Source organism: Ostrea edulis, chromosome 8 (genome assembly GCF_947568905.1).
Source record: "Ostrea edulis chromosome 8, xbOstEdul1.1, whole genome shotgun sequence".
NCBI lineage: Eukaryota > Metazoa > Mollusca > Bivalvia > Ostreida > Ostreidae > Ostrea > Ostrea edulis.
Genome location: NC_079171.1, coordinates 4,512,703 through 4,537,501, shown reverse-complemented (window position 1 = coordinate 4,537,501; position 24,799 = coordinate 4,512,703). Strand labels below are relative to the sequence as shown.

Sequence of the window (24,799 nt, the reverse complement as noted above, 5' to 3'; positions counted from 1 at the left end):
TTTCCAACTTCAACAGACTGCAAGTAAAAATATGTCAGCTGTCTAGTTACAACACACACAAAAACAAAACCGATTGGTTTTCTTCAAAAAAAAACCAAAACAACCTGGTCAACAGATTAGAAATACACATTACAATAAAAAAAGTGCACCGCCACGGCACATGATACACCCGTCACATATTGTTAACAGTATAGATTGTACCCATTAAAACATTTTTTTTATATCACCTTAATTAAATGTCACAGTGACCTTAAAGTAGGATGTGACACACCTTTTACCTAAGATGCATTAGTTGACCAATTTTGGTGATTCTATGTCTAATAGTTTTCAAGTTATGAGCCGGACAAGTTTTTGCCATATATGGCCATATCTTCTTAATGAAAAGTCACAGTGACCTGGTTTTAATGTGCGACACACCTTCTACCCAAGATGTATCTACAAAGTTTAATGATTCTAGGCCTTGTAGTATTTAAGTTACGGGTCGGACACGAAAAAGCTAACAGACGGACGGATATGGCCATATCTTCTTAATGAAAAGTCACAGTGACCTGGTTTTAATGTGCGACACACCTTCTACACAAGATGTATCTACAGACAAAGTTTGATGATTCTAGGCCTTGTAGTATTTAAGTTACGGGTCGGACCCGAAAAAGCTAACAGACGGACGGACATGAACGCCATACCATAATACGTCCCGTCATAAGATGGGCGTATAAAAACATAATATTTTTGAAGTATCTTTACTATTTGAAAATAAAGGCATAAAAATGGTTATTCAATGACAAAAAACAAAAAAGGTGTAAAAAAGAAAAGAAAAAACCCACGAGATCCATGCACCACTCTGCTCAACCAATTCATGCACTCTGGCCCATAATTATTCTGTTTTTGGTTTTTTATTTGTTATATTCTTTCCAATTCATGCACTCTGGCCCATAATTATTCTGTTCTTGGTTTTTTATTTGGGTTATATTCTTTCCTGTAATGAAAATGAGTATTAAAATTTGAATATGTATTCAAGTTAGTACACAATGTCTATTAAATTAATTAAAACAAGAGGTACTGTGAGCAATGCTCACTAAGAATACCCCCCGCTTACCCCAATCTCCCAAAGGGTGTTGGTAATAGGTATAAACTACCTCTTTTCTGAGTGTAAAAAACAAATGGCATGACAAACCGAACCATATTGCTACTTCGATGTCCAGTGCGCTTAACCTTTGACCCCAAAATCGATAGGGAACATCTTCATCCCATGGGTAGTTTATATGTATGATATGGTGACTGTAGGTGGAAAGGATAACGCTTTAGAGCCCGGAAACCATATTGCTACTTTGATGTCCAGTGCACTTGACCTTTGACCCCAAAATCGATAGGGAACATCTTCATCCCATGGGTAGTCCATATATATGATATGGTGACTGTAGGTGGAAAGGACAATGCTTTAGAGCCCGGAAACCATATTGTTACTTCGATGTCCAGTGCACTTGACCTTGGACCCCAAAATCGATAGGGAACATCTTCAACCTATGGGTAGTCCATATATATGATATGGTGACGGTAGGTTGAAAGGATAATGCTTTAGAGCCCGGAAAGCATTGCATCTACAGACGGACGGACGGACAACCCGATTCCAGTATACCCCCCACAACTTGTTGCGGGGGATATAATTACTTGATAGGTTATCATCCCCTCTCACCTGTCACAAGTGGACCTGCCTTTTTTAATTCATACATATATTGAAAACAAACATACATACCAGTGTCATAAATGAACGACCAAGTCAAAGAACAGTCTGGTTATCTACTCTACCAAGGATTCTTTTAATGAACACCTGATAAGGCCATACCTATTTATTGTATTTTGCAATTCGTGAAGTTGAGTAAATCTGTAACAAGAGCACCGTCCAGAGTACAGAATACGCCCATGGAAATATTATACATGGTGTTTTTCCTTAACTTTTGATTTTGTGATCTAATTTGATTTGAATAAGAAGTTGTGGCTTACAATTTTTCTTATTAACTGATACTATAACTGTGATCGGTTACAGATGACCTGGAAAAACATCAGACATCTTTCAATTGGCATGAGGAGTAATCAAGAAATTAGAAATAAACAAGTGATGTTTGTAAAACACATATGCCCCCATAATGCAAAATTGAAAAGGGTTACACACAAACATCATTTTATTGATAGTAGTATCATCTATTCAAAATATTCAGCGGAGAAATATCTTCCCATGTCAAGAGAGAATTGACCATGTGACCTAATAATCAATAGGAGTCATCTACTCCTTATACTGTACCAGTGTACAAAGTTTAGTGTCTGTCAAACAAAGGGTTCTCCATATAATGAGCACACAGTATCTTCCTATGTGCAATTTGACCCTCAACCTTTGACCACGTGACTTTAACATATATAGGGGTTATCTACTCCTTAGGATATACCAGAGTGCCCAGTTTGATTTAGCAGTCAGTATATTCCTATGTCCACTTCAACCCTTGACCATGTGACCTCAATAAACAGGGGTTATCTACTCCTTACTAAGTACCAGTGCACCAAGTTTGATGTCCGTCAAGTAAAGAATTCTCAAGATATTGAGCGGTCAATATTTTGCTACGTCCTACATGTCATATGTCTTGTATGAGCCTTGACCATATGACGTTAAAATCAATAGGGATTATCTACTCATTACAAAGTACCAGCGTACCAAGTTTGATGTCTGTCAAGCTAAGGATTCTTAAGATATTGAGCAGATAGTATTTCCCTATGTCCAGTATGACCCTTCACCTTTGAGCATGTGATCTCAAACTCAATAGGGGTCATCTACTCTTAATGATGTACATATACCAGTGTACCAAGTTTGATGTCCTTCAGGTGAAGGCTTCTCAAGATATTGAGCAAACAGTATCTTCCTATATCCAGAGAGGATTGACCCTTGACCTTCAACCATTTGACCTGAAAATCAATAGGGGTCCTCTAATATTCATAATCAACCCACATACGAAATATCATTACAATCAAGTGAATAGTTCTCAAAATATTGAGCGGACAACAATGGTCTACTGACCGAGAGGTGCAAAGCAATATGCCCCTCTTCTTCAAAGGGGGGCACAAATACCCCCCTTCCCCTCCCACAATTGTTAAAAAATCTAGATTTTTTTTTATTATGGTCTAAATATCATGCAATACTTACATTTCAACAACTGTAAGTCCTTTAGCTGTCCCTTTAACGAAAATGCCTGGTTTAAATTTTTGTGATGGAAAGATTCTGTCAAGCTGGTCCGTTCTTATTTTCAAGCAAGGTGGTGGTTCTGTAGACATAGATGCTACAATAATGTAGCTGAAATCTCTACAAAAAAAGTGTTCTTTAATTTTAGTGATTGTCTTTGGTGGCAAATAACAAAGACAAGATCTATGAAAACAAGAGGTACAGTAAGCATTGCTGATTAGAAACCCTGGGCATACTTCAAATATAATTGTAATGATTCTACGTGAAAAGGGAAACATGCTCAAGGTTTAAATTGTTGATTGCAAAGTCAACATAGATCATGTTTGTTCCTTTGGTAGTCCACATGGCTTCCCTTTGATAGTCCATATGTGTGATATGATGAATATAGGTAGAAAGGATAATTCTTTAGAGCCTGGAAACCATTTTCCTATGCCATTGTCCAGCATGCTTGACCTTTGAACTTTTCATCAGAAAATCAATGAAGATTATCTTCACCCCATGGATAGCCTATGTGGTATGCTGACTCAGAGTCCAGAAACCTTTTTTCCTATATAGACACATGTAAAAATGGTTTCCCCTATTATGGCCCCTCCCGGCTCACTGTTTTAACAAACTTGATACTGCGCTATGTCAGAAAGCTTCCATGTAAATTTCAACTTTTCTGGAGCAGTGGTTTATTTTTAAAGATTTTTCCAATAAAAACACATGTAAACATGGTTTTTCCTACTGTGGCCCCAAACCGACCCTAGGGGCCATGACTTAAAAAACTTGATTCTGCACTATGTCAGGAAGCTCCTATGTAAATTTCAACTTTTCTGGCTCAATGGTTCTTGAAAAGAAGATTTTTAAACACTTTTCCCATTGAAACACATTTAAAAATGGATTCTCCTATTCCCTTTACCCAAGGATAATTTATATTGAACTTGGACAGCTGGTTCTGGAGACGAAGATTTTTTTCCAATACATATACATGTAAAATGGTTTTCCCTATTGTGGCGCCATCCGACCCTCGGGGACCATGATTTTAACAAATTTAAATTTGCACTATGTAACGAAGCTTTCATGTAAACATGATGTTTTCTGGCTGAGTGGTTCTTCATTAAGATTTTTAATAGACTCCACCATATTTTTGCATTTTTGTGATTATCTCCCCTTTGAGGATGACTTGGTACTTAATTTGAAGAAACTTGAATTCCCTTCACCCAAGGATGAATTGTACAAAGTTTGATTGAAATTGGCCAGCTCGTTCTGAAGAAGATTTTTAACAATTTTCAGTGCATTTTCACTCTTTTGTCATCATCTTCCCTTGGAGAAGGGTGTTGCCCTTATTCAACAAACTTGCATTCCCTCCCCGTAAGAATGATTTGTGCCAAGTCTGGTTAAAGTTGGCTGAGCGGTTCTAGAGAAGACAAAAATGTAAGTTTACAGACAGACAATCAGAAAAGCTAAAAATCGGAAAAAATATTGACAAAATGTGATTTTGAATGCAGAGCGAAAATTGATATTTATTATCGGAATTAGACACAATGCATAGTGGAATTCCATTTTAAAGCTAAAGAAAACCATGCCTGAAAAGATATCAAGGTTAAAGTTTTTGCTACAGGCAAATGCACAAGTTAAAATCTATCTATGCTCCTGAATCTTCAGTTTTTGGGGCATGAAAATGTAAAGGTATGTACATGTGATCAGAGAAGTTCACTCGAGTGTAGTTGCAAATTTTGTATCCTCTGAAAAAAATGTTGAATGGTACAGTGTGTCTGGTACAATTTTACAGCTAACTTGAGTGTTCAACTCTGTTGAGGTAAAATTCTACAATATACAACAAACTTACTTCCTGAAATCGACACCCTCAATTTCCCCAGTAAATTCAATGTCCTCTGTTGTCTCCTGTATCAAAGAAAAACAGTAGAACTACATGTATTTCTTGTAAAGGTCTGCAGTTTCAACTTAAAATATATTCATGCTCTCTGAAAGTTTGAAAGATTGTCCCCTAGATGTAAACAACTGTAGAAAGAATTTCTCTTATTGTGTCCTCACTCGAATACCGATTCAAGTTTTGCTGTTGTGAAATGCTTTTTCAAGATGTGAAACGGACAATATTTCGTTAGAATCAAGCAGTTTGACTTTGAACCAATAAAATAGAAGATCAAGAATGTGGTAAATTGATAACTGCTGATGGATGAGACTCTGTTCACTGACAAGAGAAAAATACTCGCGTAGTCAACATTTTCTGTGATATGTTCCTTTATTAATCAATGAGCTTGATATGTAAAGTGAATCATGTTATTTCAACACAAAATCGTCCATCTTCTTTCATTGACTGCGCCTATTTATACGTCCTACTTTTACCCACTCCCCGTCGCAGATCTAATTATAAATTAATTTGTATAAAACTTTCCCACCATTCCCAGCAATATTATAATGTTGTTCTGTAGTTTGTCACTCTGTAAATCAGGGATCGACATTAACGGTTGTCCGATTGCCCGAGGCAAGTGATTATTTCAGTAGAAAATGTTATTCTTTAAATTGCATATCAGAAAACAAAGTTCAACTCCGTACTATTGTTTTCTTTACGGAACCATAGATATTTTTTGTAGCGATGCCCCTTGGTCGTACAGTATCTTATCTTATTAGTAAGTTGTTCCGAATAACATACACTATTCTACGTACGACTTATGTTAGTCATGTTAGTAAGAAATATGGCGACTCTACACAACCATCGAGAAGTATTTTAGTGAGGAACACACTCATTATGAAGATGACAAAAGACAAGGGAATACGGAAAATTGAAATAAATCTCAATCAAAAAGAAAATTCTAGTGTTAAGGTGCTTGACAATCCTAAAGTACAGATTTGATTGACACTGACAAGAAGACTGCCTATACCTTGTGTCCGAAATTCAGCGCTATCGCCGATAGTTTGTATTTTCTTACCGGTAATACAATTTATAGAATTGATAGCACCATGCACATTTCAAATGAGCTATTGGATTAAACTTGATTGTTCCACTTTTGAAACATTTAATTTTTCTTAAATGAAACAAAATATTGAGCATTTGAACTAAATACACCTTACAACATTACTCCACAAGTTTTTATTATGTGGTGAAACAATTTATTTCCTATGTTGACCTTTGTAATATTTATATACATGGATATAACACTATGCACCGAGATTCTTCTCGATGAGTTATTATAATATAGCTGCAGTCTCAAAATGTGTAGTGCAATTAAGGAAAATATCTGGCAAGGTTGAAATGCACTCATTAACTGCTTCAAAACTGAGCCAAACATCACATCAGAAATAGTGAGGTAAAGGTCAGAAGGAAGCCAAAGCCACATTGAATAGCTACTACTAATATACATGTATGAGTGTACAAGTTTTTATTACAATAATGTCAATAGTGGATTTGAAATTGAGCTAAACACCATATAAGGAAAAGTGAGATTAAGATCACGGGGAAGATCAAGACCAGAAAATAATGCCACAATTGAATCGCTATCACTAATATGTATCCGAACACTTCAAAAAGTTACATGTACATCTTGAATGTGTCCATAATAACAGTGCAAGGGTTTCATAAAATTAATTATCTTGAATAGTTTGGTAGAAATGAGCTTGGAACCCGAGCTAAACGCAGTATGACAGAGGGAAAATATGACACAGTTCTGAACTACGTGTAATTTTTTCCAAAAATGTCCAAACACTTTCAAAAAGTCATATGTACATCTTCAATATGTTCATAGTAAGTGTGTAAAGGTTAAATAAAATTATCTTAAATGGTTTCTTTAAAATGAGCTTAGAACCTGAGCTAAACGCAAAGTTTGAAGAAAAAACAGAAGGACGAAAGACAGACATGACAAACACTACAAGTTCTGGCCTTATTCATGACGGGGCATACACTTTAACTTGAATCCTCACACGCGTACCATATTTTTTGTGACCTTGGATGACAATCCACTATTTAAGTTGAATTGGCCTCAAGTGTTACATACAATTTGTTCAAGTAAGTTCATATTCTATTAATACAAGAGTGTCAACAATCTCGCTTAAATGTCAGCATTTCAGAAATTATTTGGGGAACATAATGATAAACTTGCCTGAATTGATGTCAATATTGTTGAGTTGAGTTGCAAGACATCACGATATGAAGAAACTTCCATATTGGATATGATAATGATGTTTTCGGGAGGGGGCAAAGGTGCATCCGACTTTTCTCCCCATAATTTACATACAATTCGACTTGAGCCCTCAAGGGATTCAAGAGTGACCTCCCTGCGTACACTGTTTGGAGATTCCATTATGTCAGATGCCTGTAACAACATAACAAGAGATGTCTGTAAAACAATTATTCTATCAAGCACTGCTTTGCATTACAACAAACATCGCTCATCCGAGTCACCATAACCCATATGTAGAGACTATTACTATTCGCATGTGAGAATTTAATGCTCTATTGTGGCCTCAATTTGCAGTATATAAGGAAGCTTCTGTGAAAATTTGAACTTTTCTGGTTGAATGTTTCTTGAGAAGATATTGAAAGGTTTTTCCTTTATCAGGGACATGACTGAATTCCTCAGAAATCAAAGGGAAACTGGTCCAAAAGGGAGGAAAACACCTCACCTTATCTGGAAGTATATTATTTTCTGCCACTTTGATCAAATCCAGAGTGTTTCATTTTTTCGAAAATTGAGGAAATCACAGGATTTCCTCTGAAAAGAGGAAAAATCAGACCCCTGTTTATAAACAATAATTGTCCCTATTGTGGCCCCATGAAATCCCTTGGAGCCATGGTTTTAACAACTTTATTCTGCAGTATGCCAGGAAGCTTCCATGTAAATCTGCATTTCCTTTTGTCAGAGGAGGTGGAACTTGACCCTATTAGTGAACAAGAGCAACGCCAACGCAGCATAATACAAAACAATAAACCAAGTTTCAATCCTATAGCTGCAAAGATGGCTATAAAAAGTCTGGAAAACTGAACAATTCTTCTCTAAGTTCAAAGGGCGTAAATCTTGCAAAAATAATGCAATCACACCGAAACGCAAACTGGAACTGGAACTCTTCACTACAAAACAATAAACCAAGTTTCAATGCAATATCTGCAAAGAAAAAGTGCGGAAAACTGAAAAATTCTTAAATTTTTCTAAGATGAAGGTGCGGAACTCTTGCAAAAACGATTCAATCCCACCGAAGCAGAAAGTGGAACTGAAACTCTTTACTACAAAATAATAAACCAAGTTGAATACAATAGCTGCAAAGATGTAATACAAAAAAAAAAAAAAAAAAAAAAAAAAAACCCACCGGAAAACTGAAAAATTCTTCAATTTTTCTAAGATCAAGGGGCATAACTCTTGCAAAAATAATTCAATCACACTGAAACGCGAACTGGAACTCGCAAGTATTATAAAACAATAAACCAAGTTTCAATCCTATAGCTGAAAAGATGGGTATAAAAAGTCCGGAAAACTGAAAATTCTTCTAAGTTCAAGTAGCACAACTCTTGCAAAAATAAATCAATCACACCGAAACGCGAACTGGAACTGTAACTCTTCACTACAAAACAATAAACCAAGTTTCAATGCAATAGCTGCAAAGATGGCAAAAAAAAAAAGTGCGGAAAACTAAAATGACCCCGGACAGACGGACGCACGCCATAACACAACATCTTACGACGGACATATAAAAACTCAAGATACTTACTTTTCTGAGAATGCCTTTCACATTCACTTGGGTTTTTATAGGTGATTTAAATACTTCTTCAACTGTACAGGTTGGTGGGTGTGTATACTTCTCGATTATCGTCTGGTCAACTTCGAAAGGCATCGTTTCAAATACCTTGAATGCAAATAAAGAAATTCAGACATGTCATAGCAGCAGATTTAGAATGTAGATTTTACCTATTTGTGTCAGACAAGATCATACATTGGAAAATGGACAGAAATTTGGTCCTAAACTGATAAAATAATGCTTTTCCCTTTAGTCTGGAGGGGGTTTCCTTCCCTATTTTGAGGTCTGGTAACCGGACCCATTCCCAATTCAAATATCATTGATATTTTGCCCAATTTTCACAATTAAGTGTCCTTAAAATTCCATATACAGACGCCATTTTCACAGTATTGGTGATAATTCATACTTGCTAATGTTATAATGCATTCTACATCAAGATATATGATTAAACCCATAACAAATATTGACCAAATGGTACTTTTAACAAATCCAATGATATATAACAGTCCCATGTTCTATTAAAAAAAATATTCAAGATATACAACTGAAAAAGGGATATTTTGTGTGTTATGCTGTTGCAGCTCAAAAATGGCTTTATTTTCAAGTTTTTGTTCAAAGAAATTTATAGAAGAGGCTTTTGGAAATATAAACCAAATAATTGAGAAATTATTCCACTTTTAAGTGCAATTTACTGTATGTAAATCGAAAAAATATTAGCGAAATAATGTTTATAAATATGTGAAAATGCTTGTACGTTATGCAATTTTATAAAATTCCAATGTTTAAACTTACAAGTAAAAGAAACTACATGTTAAATTTCAACTTTTGTTTTGCATTGAAAATTGAGTTGAATACTAAATGAAACATTATAGAAAAGTTTGAGTGGATTATTCAAAACTAGAAAAAATTACGCATTTTTCTCTAACTGGCATAAAAATGTCCCAAAAATTCTGTATTGTCCGCAACGTGTGTATATTTTGGAATGCCTGATGACTTGTACTTCTATACTCTTACTGGTAAGAGACAATACAGTTACTAATGTGTCTACCAAAGAAACATATTCTAGCTCAGTATTGCTAAGTTTTCTGACAGATATATTATGTTTTGGAGTGTCCGCAATCTTGTAGAGTCCGCAACAGTTTTTTGATTTCATAGATTTTTTCAAGAAAATGTATTATGATTCATCTTTACGATAACTATAACTATTCAAGTATTTACTTTAAACATGTAATGGATTGTGAAAATATATGTTCAAACTCGGAATTTACACCCATAACATCTAGTGTGTAGTATTACATATTCAAAATCCTTCAATTTTCAGTCTAAAGTTACATATTTCAAGTTAATTTTCACATACTTCAAACTGAAGTGGAAACTAATTAAACAAATATATGTCAAGATGTTATTTGTTTAATGATAAATCTAAATATATTCCAATTTAACTGTTGCGGACACTACAGTAATGATATGTATTCCAATTTTCTTAAGTGTATTAGACTAAAAGATTTTAATAAGCCACTAAGATGAGCAGCCCAGAGAGGTTAATGAAATCAAGGGAGAAGATAAAAGAAATAGGGTGAAATTAAAAAAAAAAAACCCAGTGAAACTAAAGAAAGACAAAATAAGGAAAAGGAGAGAGAGAGAGGGGGGGGGGGTAAAAAACAATCCCCAATTTCTTGCCACAAAGAGATTACATGAATGAAAAAATACAGACAGAAAGAAATCTTGAGAGAAAGAAAAGGTTGAAATTGAATATGAAATGCAAGAAAAGGTGAACACAAAAAATTGGAAAGTAAAGAACTTTAAAAAGGAAAAGAATTAAAACCTAAACGGGCAGAGAAAGAAATGTTATTTGTGACAAACATAAATTTCAGATCATAAGTATGGACAAGGAGAAAGATGAGGTTGACCCCCCCCCCCCCCCACACACACACACCCCTCTCCCCAAGTACTGCTGGATATCTGAATACAATTCCTGTTCACACAAAATACAGAAAGTAGATTCCTCCTGGGGAAACTAATGATAGAATTAGTGTCATACTTTCTGAGCCAATTTTATCCCCAAACAGTACCAATGACAAGTTATTTCATTCTTTTGATAATCAGTATTGTTTATATGCAAACATTATTTTGCAATCAACATTTAGTTCCAAGTTCAAGTTTGTTTGAATTTGAATAAAATAAATAAGAGTTGTTCATAAATTTATCTACAGTACTTTCAGTATCTACATTAGCATTAATTATCATTTCACTTTTATTTCATTACAATATTTCTGAAATAAGTGAATATATTAAAACATCTCTAATATTCTGTTCTTTTGATGATAAAGTTGGATAACTTGATTAAAAAAAAAAACAACTTGTTAGTTTGAAAGATGACACTTCAAACTTGTATATACTTTATAATTGATATATAGGTATTATTTCCAAAAGTATCATTCCACCCCCCCCCCCCTCCCTTTCTTTTAATTTTCTCATCATATTATACCATTCACTAACATAGAAAACAAGTTAGAGGTTAAGGTTTTTAATTTACTTCATTCAAATCAAATATGGATTCAATCAGAAATACTTCAGTATATTTGTAGTGTCCGCAACAATATAAAATCTGAGAGAAAACAAAAATAAGAGTCGTCATTAAATTCTTTAATTTATGAAATTTACTCTATAAAATCATTCCTTAGAACATCTTTAATAGAATGAACATCTGTGACACCATCAATATTTTTTTAAACTGCATAACAATATATAATGAGGAAAATTTAATGGTCAATGTTATATGGTAATTCCCATCTAAAAAAAAAAACCCATTCTACAACTTTTGATATCTAATTGTCCAGAGTTGATCCTATGACACGTGAATTTGTCGAGAAAGAAACATTTATCAACATTGATTTTAAAATAAATGACAAATATATTAGATATGTAATGTATGATAACCTGTAGTGTCTGCAACGAAAATATCTATACATGTATTTTCAAAATTTAAGAAGAATGAAATAAAGACATACAGAATATTATGATAGATTTATTTGAATTTAGGAATATTTAATGTCATTTTCACATGATAATCACATAAGTCTTATGAGTATTTGTATATGTAAATAAACCTAAAAGATTGGAGAGAAATTGGGCAAAAATATTAGTAGGACATTTATATGAAAATTTTTCTTGTTTTCAAAGAAAACCACAAAATTTTCTTTTTAATTTACTTCTTTCTGGTACATAGTTCAAACCAAAAAGAAATTTGGCCATGAACATTATCTTTGCATAAGTTTACTAGTTGTAACAGGTGTAATTTAGTGTCCACAACACAGGTTCTTTTCCAAAATTTGACGTGGTATAACTTTTTTTTATAGGAATGCTTATACAAAAAAAATTTGGTTCTTGTACGCATACATATTGTACTTTCTAGGCAACATGTCAAAAATGTGCTATGTGGATTTTTATTTTTTGCTCCTATTGCAACATAATTTGCACAAATACCGTGAAAATGGCGAGGGAATCAGCAAAAAAGGGTTTGTTTTTCTCTTTTACCACAAATGCAAACTGTGATCTGCATTCCTTGGGAAAGTAAACCAAATTAAACAAAATCAAACTCCCAGTGATTTGTAATATAAACAATGATGATGAAAATATTAATTTATATGACATAGATGAATGTCTGTTTGTTAGAATATTGCTACAAGGATTAACTATTATTTCTGTGACATGCCTCCAGCGGCCCCATGATTGGTGAACAAAGTACAGTTATTCCTTCATTGCACATTTGTACATTAAGTTTATTTTGTGTGTATTGTGATTAAAGTAGTGTTAAATCTAAAGCAAACTAGCACTCTAAGGTCAAGGTCACAAGGTCAAAAATGTTATCCACGGAAAAGTCTTGGGACAAGGAATACTCATGTGAAATATGAAAGCTCTAGTAAAAGTTTACCATTCAAAAGATAAGGACAAGGTTAAGTTTTCAAGAAGTAGGTCAAACTCCTAAGTCAAGGTCAAGAATGTTGGTATCCACAGAAAGGTCCTGTAACAAGGAATACTCGTATACTGATGTGAAATATAAACCCTAGTACTTGCCATTCAAAAGATAGGGCCAAGGTTAAACGTTAAGAAAAGTAGCTCAAATACCAAGGTGAAGGTCACAGAAGCCAGAATTTAAAGGTTTTTTCCTCTTACTGCAGGTTCTCTCTGTGCAAAATGTATGGTTAAAACTTTTGGAGTTGCGTTGTCATTTACTATCGCGTGCCCGCATAAAACGTGCCCGCATTTTATGCGGGCTCCCAATAAATTACTATTGTGAATTGCGACACTGAATGTACTAGATAAATGTAACGAGAGGATGTGATGATGTTGGATAAAGCTACGAGATTGCTATTCACTGACGTCGGACTGATCCTGGTCAGAATAGGGCTAATGCCTCGGGACACCTAGGCGATAGAATATTCTATCTAGGGTGACCTTACAGAGGGTGATAATTAAAATTACCATTTGATAAATGTATTGGAGTAAAAAAAAAAGTTCGGACAATAAAGTTTTTCATTCGGACAAGTGAAATGTTGAGTTGACTTGCCCAAAGGGCAAGTGAGATATAAAAAAAATAATAAAGTGCACCGCCACGGCACATATTGTTAACAGTATAGATAGTACCCATTAAAACAATTTTTTTTATATCAACTTAATTAAATGTCACAGTGACCTTAAAGTAAGATGCGACACACCTTGTACCTAAGATGCATTAGTTGACCAATTTTGGTGATTCTAGGTCTAATAGTTTTCAAGTTATGAGCCGGACAAGTTTTTGCCATATATGGCCATATCTTCTTAATGAAAAGTCACAGTGACCTGGTTTTAAGGAGGTATGCTACACCAGAGAAATTTGATGTAGATGAAAAGTGTAGGTTATGTACAAAAATATTTTAACTTTTCAAATTTACTTTATTTTGTCAAAAAATACAGTTTTAGTAGAAGGTAATCTGGAAAAAATTTAAAACCCCTGCTGGACTCGAACCTGCGACGTACAGTTCAGCAGTCGGTATTCTAACCTACTGAGCTACTCGGCTAGGTATTTAAATGGAAACGGAAAAGTCAAATATTGCTGATATCGATTTTGTCATCCATGTTTTTAAAGGAAGTCAGCCATTATGACGATGTAGAGTACTACCTTAATGTGCGACACACGTTCTACCCAAGATGTATCTACAGACAAAGTTTGATGATTCTAGGCCTTGTAGTATTTAAGTTACGGGTCGGACACGAAAAAGCTAACAGACGGACGGACAGACGGATATCTTCTTAATGAAAAGTCACAGTGACCTGGTTTTAATGTGCGACACACCTTCTACCCAAGATGTATCTACAGACAAAGTTTGATGATTCTAGGCCTTGTAATATTTAAAGGACACATCGCATGTTTTTAAACTTTTTAATTTTTTCAGCAAAATTAATTCATTTCATGCCTAAAACTACTTTACATGTGTTTTAAAAGAAACAGTTTGCGTAGTTTTCGAGTTTGATAGCGATGAAATTCAAATCTTGCGATATGCATATTTTCTTCGATATTTTACGCGCCATTATCTGTGACGTCATATGCGACCTCGAGCGAGAAGATTTGAAAACAGTTGTTAGCCATTTCATAAACAGATTAGATTTAATTGACAAACAAACAATTATCACATTAACGGTTTGTAAATAACACTGCACTGGGTTGTTTTGTGCCATTTAAGGGTGTACTTGCTGTCAGTACAGATGATTTGGACTGTGTTTTTTTCAATTTTCGAAGGAAGGTATGAGGGACAAGACGTGAATATTTTTTGTCGGCATAACGACTTTACCATAAAAAAAACCCCCAGTAGAATTTGTCCCTGTACTTTTTCAAACAAGCTCTTGGACAAAGACGTATATAAACTGCGAGAAAATGGTTCTATCGAAGCTTCGCACTGTTACATATAGGCCTACCGCATATGCATTCCGTTCTGCTCTCAAATTCAATACACACTCGCACCAACTGACCTTCACCTTGTAACAACATATAGACAGAACTTTGCTAGCAGTGTCTACCAATTGGTAGTTTTAAAAACGAAATTTAAAGATAAAAGATAATAGAACTTTCAATTATAAATAATAAAATATGATATTTCCCAACTTTGAATTGAATTATAATGCGTTCATTTTTTTTTTAAGGAACGCGTACGTGTTTACAACAACAGCACGCAGCGCTCCCACTTCCTAAGTAACAACGTGTAGATAACAAAATATAATGATTAATGAAATTGCTTGAATAAAATAATTTAAAAGTATTGTGATTTTCACAATAAGTTTGATCATTTTTATTATATTCCCCCCCCCCCCCCCGAAATGCACCCTGTCACAGTAGGCCTAGTTGTCAATACTACATAATCGTATTATAATTTAGGCCTATCTAACTTCTCCAAAAATAAATTTTATAATAATTGCACTGTTTATTTTAGAAAAGCAACAACACTAATTACAGTTGTTTACAGAAATGGCATTACCAAATAGTGTTTAGACAGTGATCCCATGTAAACATTATTTACTCGCAAATTTCATATTCGCTTTCCTCGCTACATTTGGGTCGCTATTTGTATGCACTGGTGGATAAAAGATATAAGAGTCGGGAAATTTGTCAACATCGAAATAAATGTTATCCATGGTAAATAAATTAGGCCCCTAAAACCCGAGTTTTTAAAAATATCTAACACTACTATTACAACAAGTTGATCGACGAAGGTCGCATATGACGTCACTGTACCACGTGACTACCTATCTAATTAACTAGGCTTTTTGAAATCGGGGCTTAGATTTAAGTCCGTATTGTGGCAAATTATCGCAATACTTCAATGAACGAACTATTACAATTAATTTCTATAAGCATACGGAAGACAAAATGCATATAATTCTGTATACTTTGAAAACACGAGATGTGTCCTTTAAGTTACGGGTCGGACACGAAAAAGCTAACAGACGGACGGACAGACAGACGGACGGACGGACATGAACGCCATACCATAATACGTCCCGTCTTAAGACGGGCGTATAAAACAAGAGGCCCATGGGCCACATCGCTCACCTGAGTCACCTTGGTCCATATCAGAAGACTTTCTATATATATTTGCATGTAAAACCGTAGTCCTTATCATGGCCCCAATCTACCCCTGGAGGCCATAGTTTTCGCAAACTTGAATCTACACTATGTTAGAAATTTTTCTTGTAAATGTGAACTTCTTTGGCCCAATGGTTCACGAGAAGAAGATATTTGAAGATTTTTCCTATATATTTGTATGTAAAACTTTGATCCCCCCTTGTTGCCCCATCCTATCCCCAGGGGCCATGATTTGAACAAACTTGAATCTGCACTATATCAGAAAGCTTTCATGTAAATATCAGCTTTTCTGGCTCAGTGGTTCTTGAGAAGAAGATTTTTAAAAAAAAATTCCTATATATTTGTATGTAAAACTTTGATCCCCTATTGTGGCCCCATCCTACAACAGGGGGCCATGATTTGAACAAACTTAGCTCTGCTCTATGTTAGGAAGCTGTTCATGTGAATATCAGCTTTTCAGACTCAGTGGTTCTTGAGAAGAAGATTCTAAAAGAATGTCCCTATATATTTGTATGAAAAACTTTGATCCCCCCTTGTAGCCCCATCCTACCCCAGGGGCCATGATTTGAACAAACTTGAATCTGCACTATGTCAGAAAGCTTTCATGTAAATATTAGCTTTTCTGGCTTAGTGGTTCTTGAGAAGAAGATTTTTAAAGATTTTTCATATATATTTGTATGTAAAACTTTGATCCCCTATTGTGGCCCCATCTGACCCCCAGGGGCCAGGATTTTAACAATTTAGAATCGGTACTATATATCAGAAAGCTTTCATATAAATCTCAGCTTTTCTGGCTTAGTGGTTCTGGGAAGAAGATTTTTAAAGATTTTTTCTATATATTTGTATGTAAAACTTTGACCCCCTATTGTGGCCCCATCCGACCCCCGGGGGCCATGATCTTAGCAATTTATAATCTGCACTATATCAGGAAGCTTTCATATAAATCTCAGCTTTTCTGGTTCAGTGGTTCTTGAGAAGATTTTAAAAGATTATTCCTATAAATTTGTATGTAAAACTTTGATGCCCCCCTTGAGGCCCCATTCAATCCCCGGGGTCCATGATTTTAACGAACTTGAATCTGCACTATATAAAAAAAAAAAAAAAATGAAAAAAAGAAAGAAAAAAAAACAAAAACAACTTTGACCCCCTATTGTGGCCCCATCCGACCCCTGGGGGCCATGATTTTAACAATTTAGAATCTGCATTATATAAGGAAGCTTTCATATAAATCTCAGCTATTCTGGCTCAGTGGTTCTTGAGAAGAAGATTTTTAAAGATTTTCCCTATATATTTGTATGTAAAACTTTGATCCCCTATTGTGGCCCCATCCGACCCCCGGGGGCCATGATTTTAACAATTTAGAATCTGCATTATATAAGGAAGCTTTCATATAAATCTCAGCTTTTCTGGCTCAGTGGTTCTTGAGAAGAAGATTTTTAAAGATTTTCCCTATATATTTGTATGTAAAACTTTGACCCCCTATTGTGGCCCCATCCGACCCCCGGGGGCCATGATTTTAACAATTTAGAATCTGCACTACCTAATAAAGCTTATCTATAAATTTCATCTTTTCTGGCCCAGTGGTTCTTAAGAAGAAGATTTTTTAATGACCCTACCCTATTTTTACCTTTTCTTGATTATCTCCCCTTGGAAGGTGGCCTGGCCCTTTATTTTAACAATTTAGAATTCCCTTTACCTAAGGATGTTTTGTGCCAACTTTGGTTGAAATTGGCCCAGTGGTTGTTGAGAAGAAGTTGAAAATGTGAAAAGTTTACAGACGGACGGACAGACGGACGGACAGACGGACGGACGGACGCCGGAGTACGGGTGATCAGAAAAGCTCACTTGAGCTTTCAGCTCAGGTGAGCTAAAAAAAAAAACCTATGTCTATCCCTGGGAAAACGAGGAAGGGTTGTAACACCCTTCTAGATCCGCGACTGTATTGTTAAATTCAAGGATATAGAATGAAATGATATTTTATTTAACAGTCACAATGACATGATGCACTTACTTTTGATGACGCTGTTAAGCGTATTGTCTCTCCAGTTCCCCATGTAGTCGCACCTGTGCAGAGGTAGAATTTGGCTTTCTCTATCCTGAAACCCTCAGGCGGATGTTGGATCTGTTTAATCTTTTTGTCTTCAGTGTATGCAAGGGTCGTCAGAAATGATCCTCTATCACTCTTTCTAAGAACCCCTTCTGAAATAACGTGCATTTTCACCCGCAGCATTCTTCCCGTCTGTTGTTCTTTGGTACAATGGTGGAAATGGATTTGGCGGGAAATTTATCACGCGAGCACGTGCAGTAAAACTTCATATGAAGTAAGTGGCGGATTCACAGGTTTTTCACCTCACAAAGTTACCGTCTAAATCAAAGAGAGAGAGAGAGAGAGAGAGAGAGAGAGAGAGAGAGAGAGAGAGAGAGAGAGAGAGAGAGAGAAGTAGTAGTACTTTTAAAACGAATCCAAGATTTCATTTACTTCTTTAATTAAAAAAAGTAGCCTACCATAAATATTTAAAATGTAATGTTACTGATCGAAATTTCAGTACTTGTAAATGAAAGTTATTTTTCCTTTTTTTTACTGAAATGTTTCTTGCCATCTTGGACGAGAATCTACAGTGGTATAGCAACACTTCACACGATTTAAACGTTCGTTTTTCTGCTATTTTCGGACTTTCCCTACGTTGGCCTTTGTAACTTTCTGATCTGTTACATTCATATCAGGTACCTAAATTGTTACAATATTTGTAAACGCTGCTAATGATTACAAATTTAAATGCTAGTTATATCAATTTTAAGTAAAGAGCAATTTAAAAATGGCAGATATTTTCCAAAGTCTCGAATGCAATTACAATGAAAAGAATATGATGAAAATATACATAGAAAAAAAAATATCCGGACGTTAATTACCCATTTCATCATAAGGGGAGAATTTTTTTTTTCAAAATTCACCTGAAGAAAATATCTCTCGGATTCGAATTCAATATATATTTCATATCGTTAAAAAACATAAACTTTTCTTCAACAACATTCTTAATATTAATCTTATTTTGGTGACACGTTGAAAATAACAAACATTTTCGATGCGAATTTGATATATATTTTTTTCTCTTTTCACTCTTTGTGAAGAAAACTTGACCGTGAATCTTCAGATAATTTTATTTTCATTAAACATTATTGTAATATCTAAATATCTTTAATTATGTTTTTGACAAACCATTTTGGTGTTTAGGCACGACAGAATTTTTGTCCAAGAAAATGTAAGTGTCAGTTTTGCAGTTAATCGATTTTTTAAAAAATCAAATTTTCCTTCTCCATACATGTACTGCATGTAAGAGGTATTTTAAATACCATGAATTATATATCTAAATTTTAAGGTATGAGTTGCCCAACCCTGGGCTTTCGATTTCCAAAAATAAGTTTGAAAATTTTCAACCTCTCTCTGCTCACAGGGTATCAAATTTAGATTTATCAACCCTGAAAGTTCGTAACTCTATTTGTTACTGTCACGAGAAAAGGGATGGACATGAAAAATGGGAAATTGTACATATCTCACGTCTAGAGGTATGTAAAAAAAATTATAAAGTTCTAGAAGACTATGACAACATTTCCCAGGGGAGCAGTTACGCATCGCATTGGAAGAAATCACGTTCTCCATCATGGCATCGTCGGAACCCACAGGTTTTCAAACCGTTACACTTCATTCATTATCGTGCGTCATTATAAACAGACGGGGAATGTGATATTTTCAAAAACGTAAAATTACGTTTTTAAATGATCCTAAAAGCATACCTACAAACATATATGAAAAGAAGATGAAACTTGTAAAATGGTACATATTACATATAACCACAAAACTTGGGTCATCTCAGGTGTAATTTTATTATTTATTCAATAAACCTGTAAACCTCCAAGTCCACGATCTAATAAATTTTGCAAATTCTGCTTACTTCCTACACAGGAGTTTGAAATCTTATCAATAAAGTCAATAAAATTCACTTGATTGACCAAACCATGAGGTATGCGTTATCAAACTCCTGCATGTGCTTCCTATCATCATTTCGTAGACCAAAATCTGGCTTAGCATTCACATATGTGCCCCCCCCTCCCCCCCCCCCCCCCCCCCCGATATGATGTATGCCTCATGTTTGATAATAGTCAATAAATCATTTTAATTCATATAAAAAGACACCGATAATAATAATAATAATAATAATGATTAATGATGATGAGAATGCATTAAGAGGAAAAAAATCGAAAGTTTCTAGGTACGAGTTGATAACTCATGACGTCATTTGCATTCGCGTCGCTTTGGTTGGTTCGAAGAGCTGGAAAGTTTACAAGCATAGTAATTTTTGCAGAAAGTGAGTTTTGTAGAGGAATTCTTTCAGGTTTTGAATCGTCGAGGTGTAATTTGTGTTGGCAGTGTTCAATAAGCCGTAGCTTTTTGCAAGTTTAAAAGTAAGTAGATCTATTCAATATTTTAAATGAGGTTCAATTTATTTATTAGCTATGTACTATGTAGATCTATAGTTTTATCAAGCTATAGCTTCATAAAGCTATTTGAAATAGTTTGATTTAGCAAGCAGTTACATTAATATCTGTTTATTTATATGAATGAGAACAACAATCTATAAGGTATTTATCTGACGGAACTTGAAACAAACCTAGATCATATTATATAAAGTACCGCGGCCCGGTGTCCATAGCCACGCATGCACGGGTGTATTATGTATGATGCGCTGTTTGATCGAGCGCAGCTAATTATTTTAGCAGCAATAATGTATCCGTATACATTTTGTTATAGCCACATACTGACATTGTCAGTGATTCAGGACTTTAAAAAAATAGAATAAAACAGAATAAATTAGGGTAGGGTAGGTAAGGAATACATTTTATTGAATTTGTTGAATTTTATTTGTCTGCAGTATAAGGAAACATTGTCATCTCCAACAAGAAATTTACCTCACATCTATTAATTCATTGCGATCTTTTATCAATTCAACTATAAATGATCTATTGAATATGAAAATTTAGGTTTTAGGTACATTTCACACTTGTAAACTTGACTCTCACTTGTGATAAATCAAGTTATAGAGGGACATAATTATGATAATGATTATGAGTATGTTGCACTTACATGGTAAAACAAAAGGGAAAGTTTGAGACTGATTTAATAAAGCCTTAAGTTATATCAAGAAGTTGTACCTGTGACCTTTTTCATAAATCCCAGAGCTCCAGATAATTTTTTACCACAAAGAGTATTTACCCCCTGATTTTCAAATCAATGAGTATTTTGCTTTTCAGAAAAGTCAAAAGAGTATTTTGTTAATTTACTGATTATATTTGCTGTTTGCCACTAATACAGAATTTTATCACTTAGTCTAAATATAATCAGATATCATATGACTGTGTGTCTGGCATTTTAAAATTTAAAGGGACTGATTCACGATTTTCCCCAAAATTTTGTTTATCACTTTTAATGATCAAAATGTACTGTCTATTGTGTTTGAAATATTTCACATGAAAATTAGGGATATATATATTACCACGGAAGCTCATTTTTAGAGAATTTATTATTTGTAAACAAAGATTGCGGTATGCTATTGTTTACAAAATTTTCAAAAGAAATGGATATCGATCTAAGTTTATTATACTTTTCACATTTCAGGCATTGTTGGGATAAAATGTGTCAGGTAAAAGTTAAAATTTGTGACTATGCAAAATTAAGATGTATTATATTACAAAATCAATATTTCACTTGTTTGTTTACATAAAAGGACTAGAGTCTTTGTTTACATAACACATATTAAAGGCTAAAATATTGCTTTTATTCTTGCATTCAGAAGGTCACAATTTTGGCTGTCAATATTAAATGAGTTATATTTTTAATGTTTAACATCAAAAATGAAAAATATTTTTATCGAAAATCGTGAACCAGTCCCTTTAATACCTCAACAATAAATTTGAAAATCCCAATGTTAATGAAGACTTTATGATAAAAAGAACTACAGAGAATTTTCACCCGTAAACATACAATTATTTATTGTACCACAGGGTCTTCTTATTCATTTTGTTCTCAATCTATATATAATTTATATATAGCATATAAATTGAGAACAAAATGGATAAGAATCCCCTGTGATTGTTTGTACAGTATTGAAAAAAATTGATAAGCACCAAACAAACAACAAAATTATATTTGTCATATTGTAAATTAAAGTGTTATAACCGAGAAACTAAAATCATTTTAAACCAAAACATATCAGTTTCAAAGTCTAAAGTTTTTGTGACTTTCTATAGGATTTTTTTTTAAAATTTAAACAAACCTAATTCTGCCCATATATATTTTTGCACCTTGTTTTCAATGCAAATTACTCTCCCCGGATTCCCCTAACCTTGTACCGTTAACCAAGAATTGGTTTTCCTCCATCTGTGTAAAACGAGTGCATGTGTGACGGAAGTCGGTAAATAAATGCGCGACTCCCTTTCTTGCAAATACTTTGAAATAGTTAGCGAGACAATGCTGCAGGAGCGACATTTCAGTAAAAACTTAGTAAGTTTAACAGAAGAAATATATATCGTTTGTCCTGTACCATTTTCTGTGCCACCAATCAATCGTTTACGATTTATGATATAATTCTTCATCTGCTTTCGATCGCACCCTACCTGTTTATTTAAGAAAGAAGTATAATAAATACCCGGTAGGCTTATACAGTTGTGTATTGAGTTACCTCTACGCATTACTTTAGGAGTGTAAAATGTATTTACATTCGCGAATGCGTAATTGTACGCCTTATTTTAAACTTTAATGCATATTTGGTAAAATTTAATGAGTATTTACGCTGATACGCACCTTATCTGGAGCTCTGAATTATCCAAACCGCAATGACAATTTCACTCATCATATTTCACCGATTGTTGGTTGAGGATTATAATTATCCAGATATTTTAATAGAAGCAATATTTTTAAATTTTCCGTGAAATTTGTATCTTAAAGCACTAAAGTTAAATCCTACCATTATTTTATGCCCCCATATGATTTAAAATGGGGTGGGTGGGGTGAGGTTGCATTGTTTTTGTCATGTCTGACATTCTGTAATTCTCTCTGAAACTTAACTTCCTAATATCTTTTGAATAGTAAATGCTAGCGCTTTGATTTTTTCACAGAGTATTTCTTGCGACAAAACTAATAAGATATCTGACCCTGTGATATTTACCTTGGCATTTGACTGAATTATTTAAAAACTTAAAAACTGACACAGCTATCAATGGAATTTGGCATTTATCATCAGGGTTGGGCGGTTTTAACCGTCCCGGTCAATACTCCCTAAGTGGTCAATACTGGTCAATTGAGATTTAAACTCTCCATTTTCCTATTTTTGTACATTTTTTGCAAAGATAAATTAAGTCTTTTCATTATAATATATGGATCGACTGGTTATCAATAACTTTCATTAGATAATTAGATGTAATTTCATAAGTTTAATATATTTGGTTTGCTGAAACTGTGATCATAATATCTTCAGAACTATAAAAGAGGGTCACATACAGCATAACTAGACAATAGGATCTCCATATACATTTACCTGGACAGATTAAGAATAACAGGTAGCTGGACATTAAATAAACACAGTGATTTAATATGAATTAGGTGACAGGTGCTGTAGATAAACAATGTGTTGCAATGTACAGAGCAGGAGATGTACCTGAGCACAGGAAACAGAGTTGACAGGTGTTAATTAGCATACTCTAGGACCAGAGAGAACCAGTGTACATGTTATTGTTATGAAAACATCACCAACACACTCCCTCAAATGTTTATTTAACAGTTAAATGAAGATTTGAAACAATAGGTAGTTCTTGATAAACTAAAGAATTTGAACAGAAATAGAAAACACTTTCCCCATCATACTATCTATGGCTTCAACAAAACATAGTTTAGGAAATACCACAATTTTCCTCTCACATTCACTTCTTGACCTGCTAAGAGACACAATCATGAAACCTAGAGATCCTATTTGGAATTTCTATGATATTGTTGAGGACAACAAGACCACAGCAAGATGTAAAGACTGCAATGCTATTGTCAGTGCCAAAGTAATACGGCTACAAATTTTTTAATTTTTACAATAAACTTTTACATCTTCCCCAATTTAACAGAGTCATTTACATTATTTATTTAATATTATGACTTACAAGTATATTATGAACTGATAGTGCATGTTATGAATTACAGTATTTACCATAATGGCTACTGAAACATTTAAAATAACCAACAACACAGACTATAATGACCAAACAATTTTCAATCAACCAGTATTGACCACCGGCCCGGTCAATACTCATATTGACCACTTTTTTGCCAACCCTGTTTATCGTGGGGCATTAGCATTTCACAAACACATCCTGTTTGTTTCTAATTTCATAATGGGTTGTCATAGCAATATTATGATTTTTATATATGTGTAAAACTTATACGGTACCAATTTTGATGCACCAGATGCGCATTTCGACAAATAATGTTTCTTCAGTGATGCTCAACCGAAATGTTTGAAATCCGAAATAACTCTGAAGTAATAGAGCTAAATCATGTAAATATAGCCAAAAACAGCGTGCCAAAAAAGTGGAGCCAAATTCGTCCAAGGATAAGAGCTATGCATGAGGGAGATCATTGTTAATTTTGAAATGAATTTCTAAATTTTATAACAGCAATTAAATAT

General features: G+C 34.2%; 1 protein-coding gene across 1 annotated transcript; it reads right to left on the bottom strand.

The window, feature by feature from the left end:
• Positions 1 to 936: 936 nt before the first annotated feature.
• Positions 937 to 9,163, bottom strand: LOC125678014 (uncharacterized). The gene is made up of 5 exons (XM_048916122.2): positions 8,930 to 9,163; positions 7,327 to 7,539; positions 5,058 to 5,113; positions 3,191 to 3,346; positions 937 to 976 (listed from the first exon to the last, which is right to left on the bottom strand). Exons 1-5 carry the CDS (start codon positions 9,050 to 9,052, stop codon positions 937 to 939), a joined length of 588 nt encoding a protein of 195 aa, XP_048772079.2. The 5' UTR covers positions 9,053 to 9,163.
• Positions 9,164 to 24,799: the final 15,636 nt, after the last annotated feature.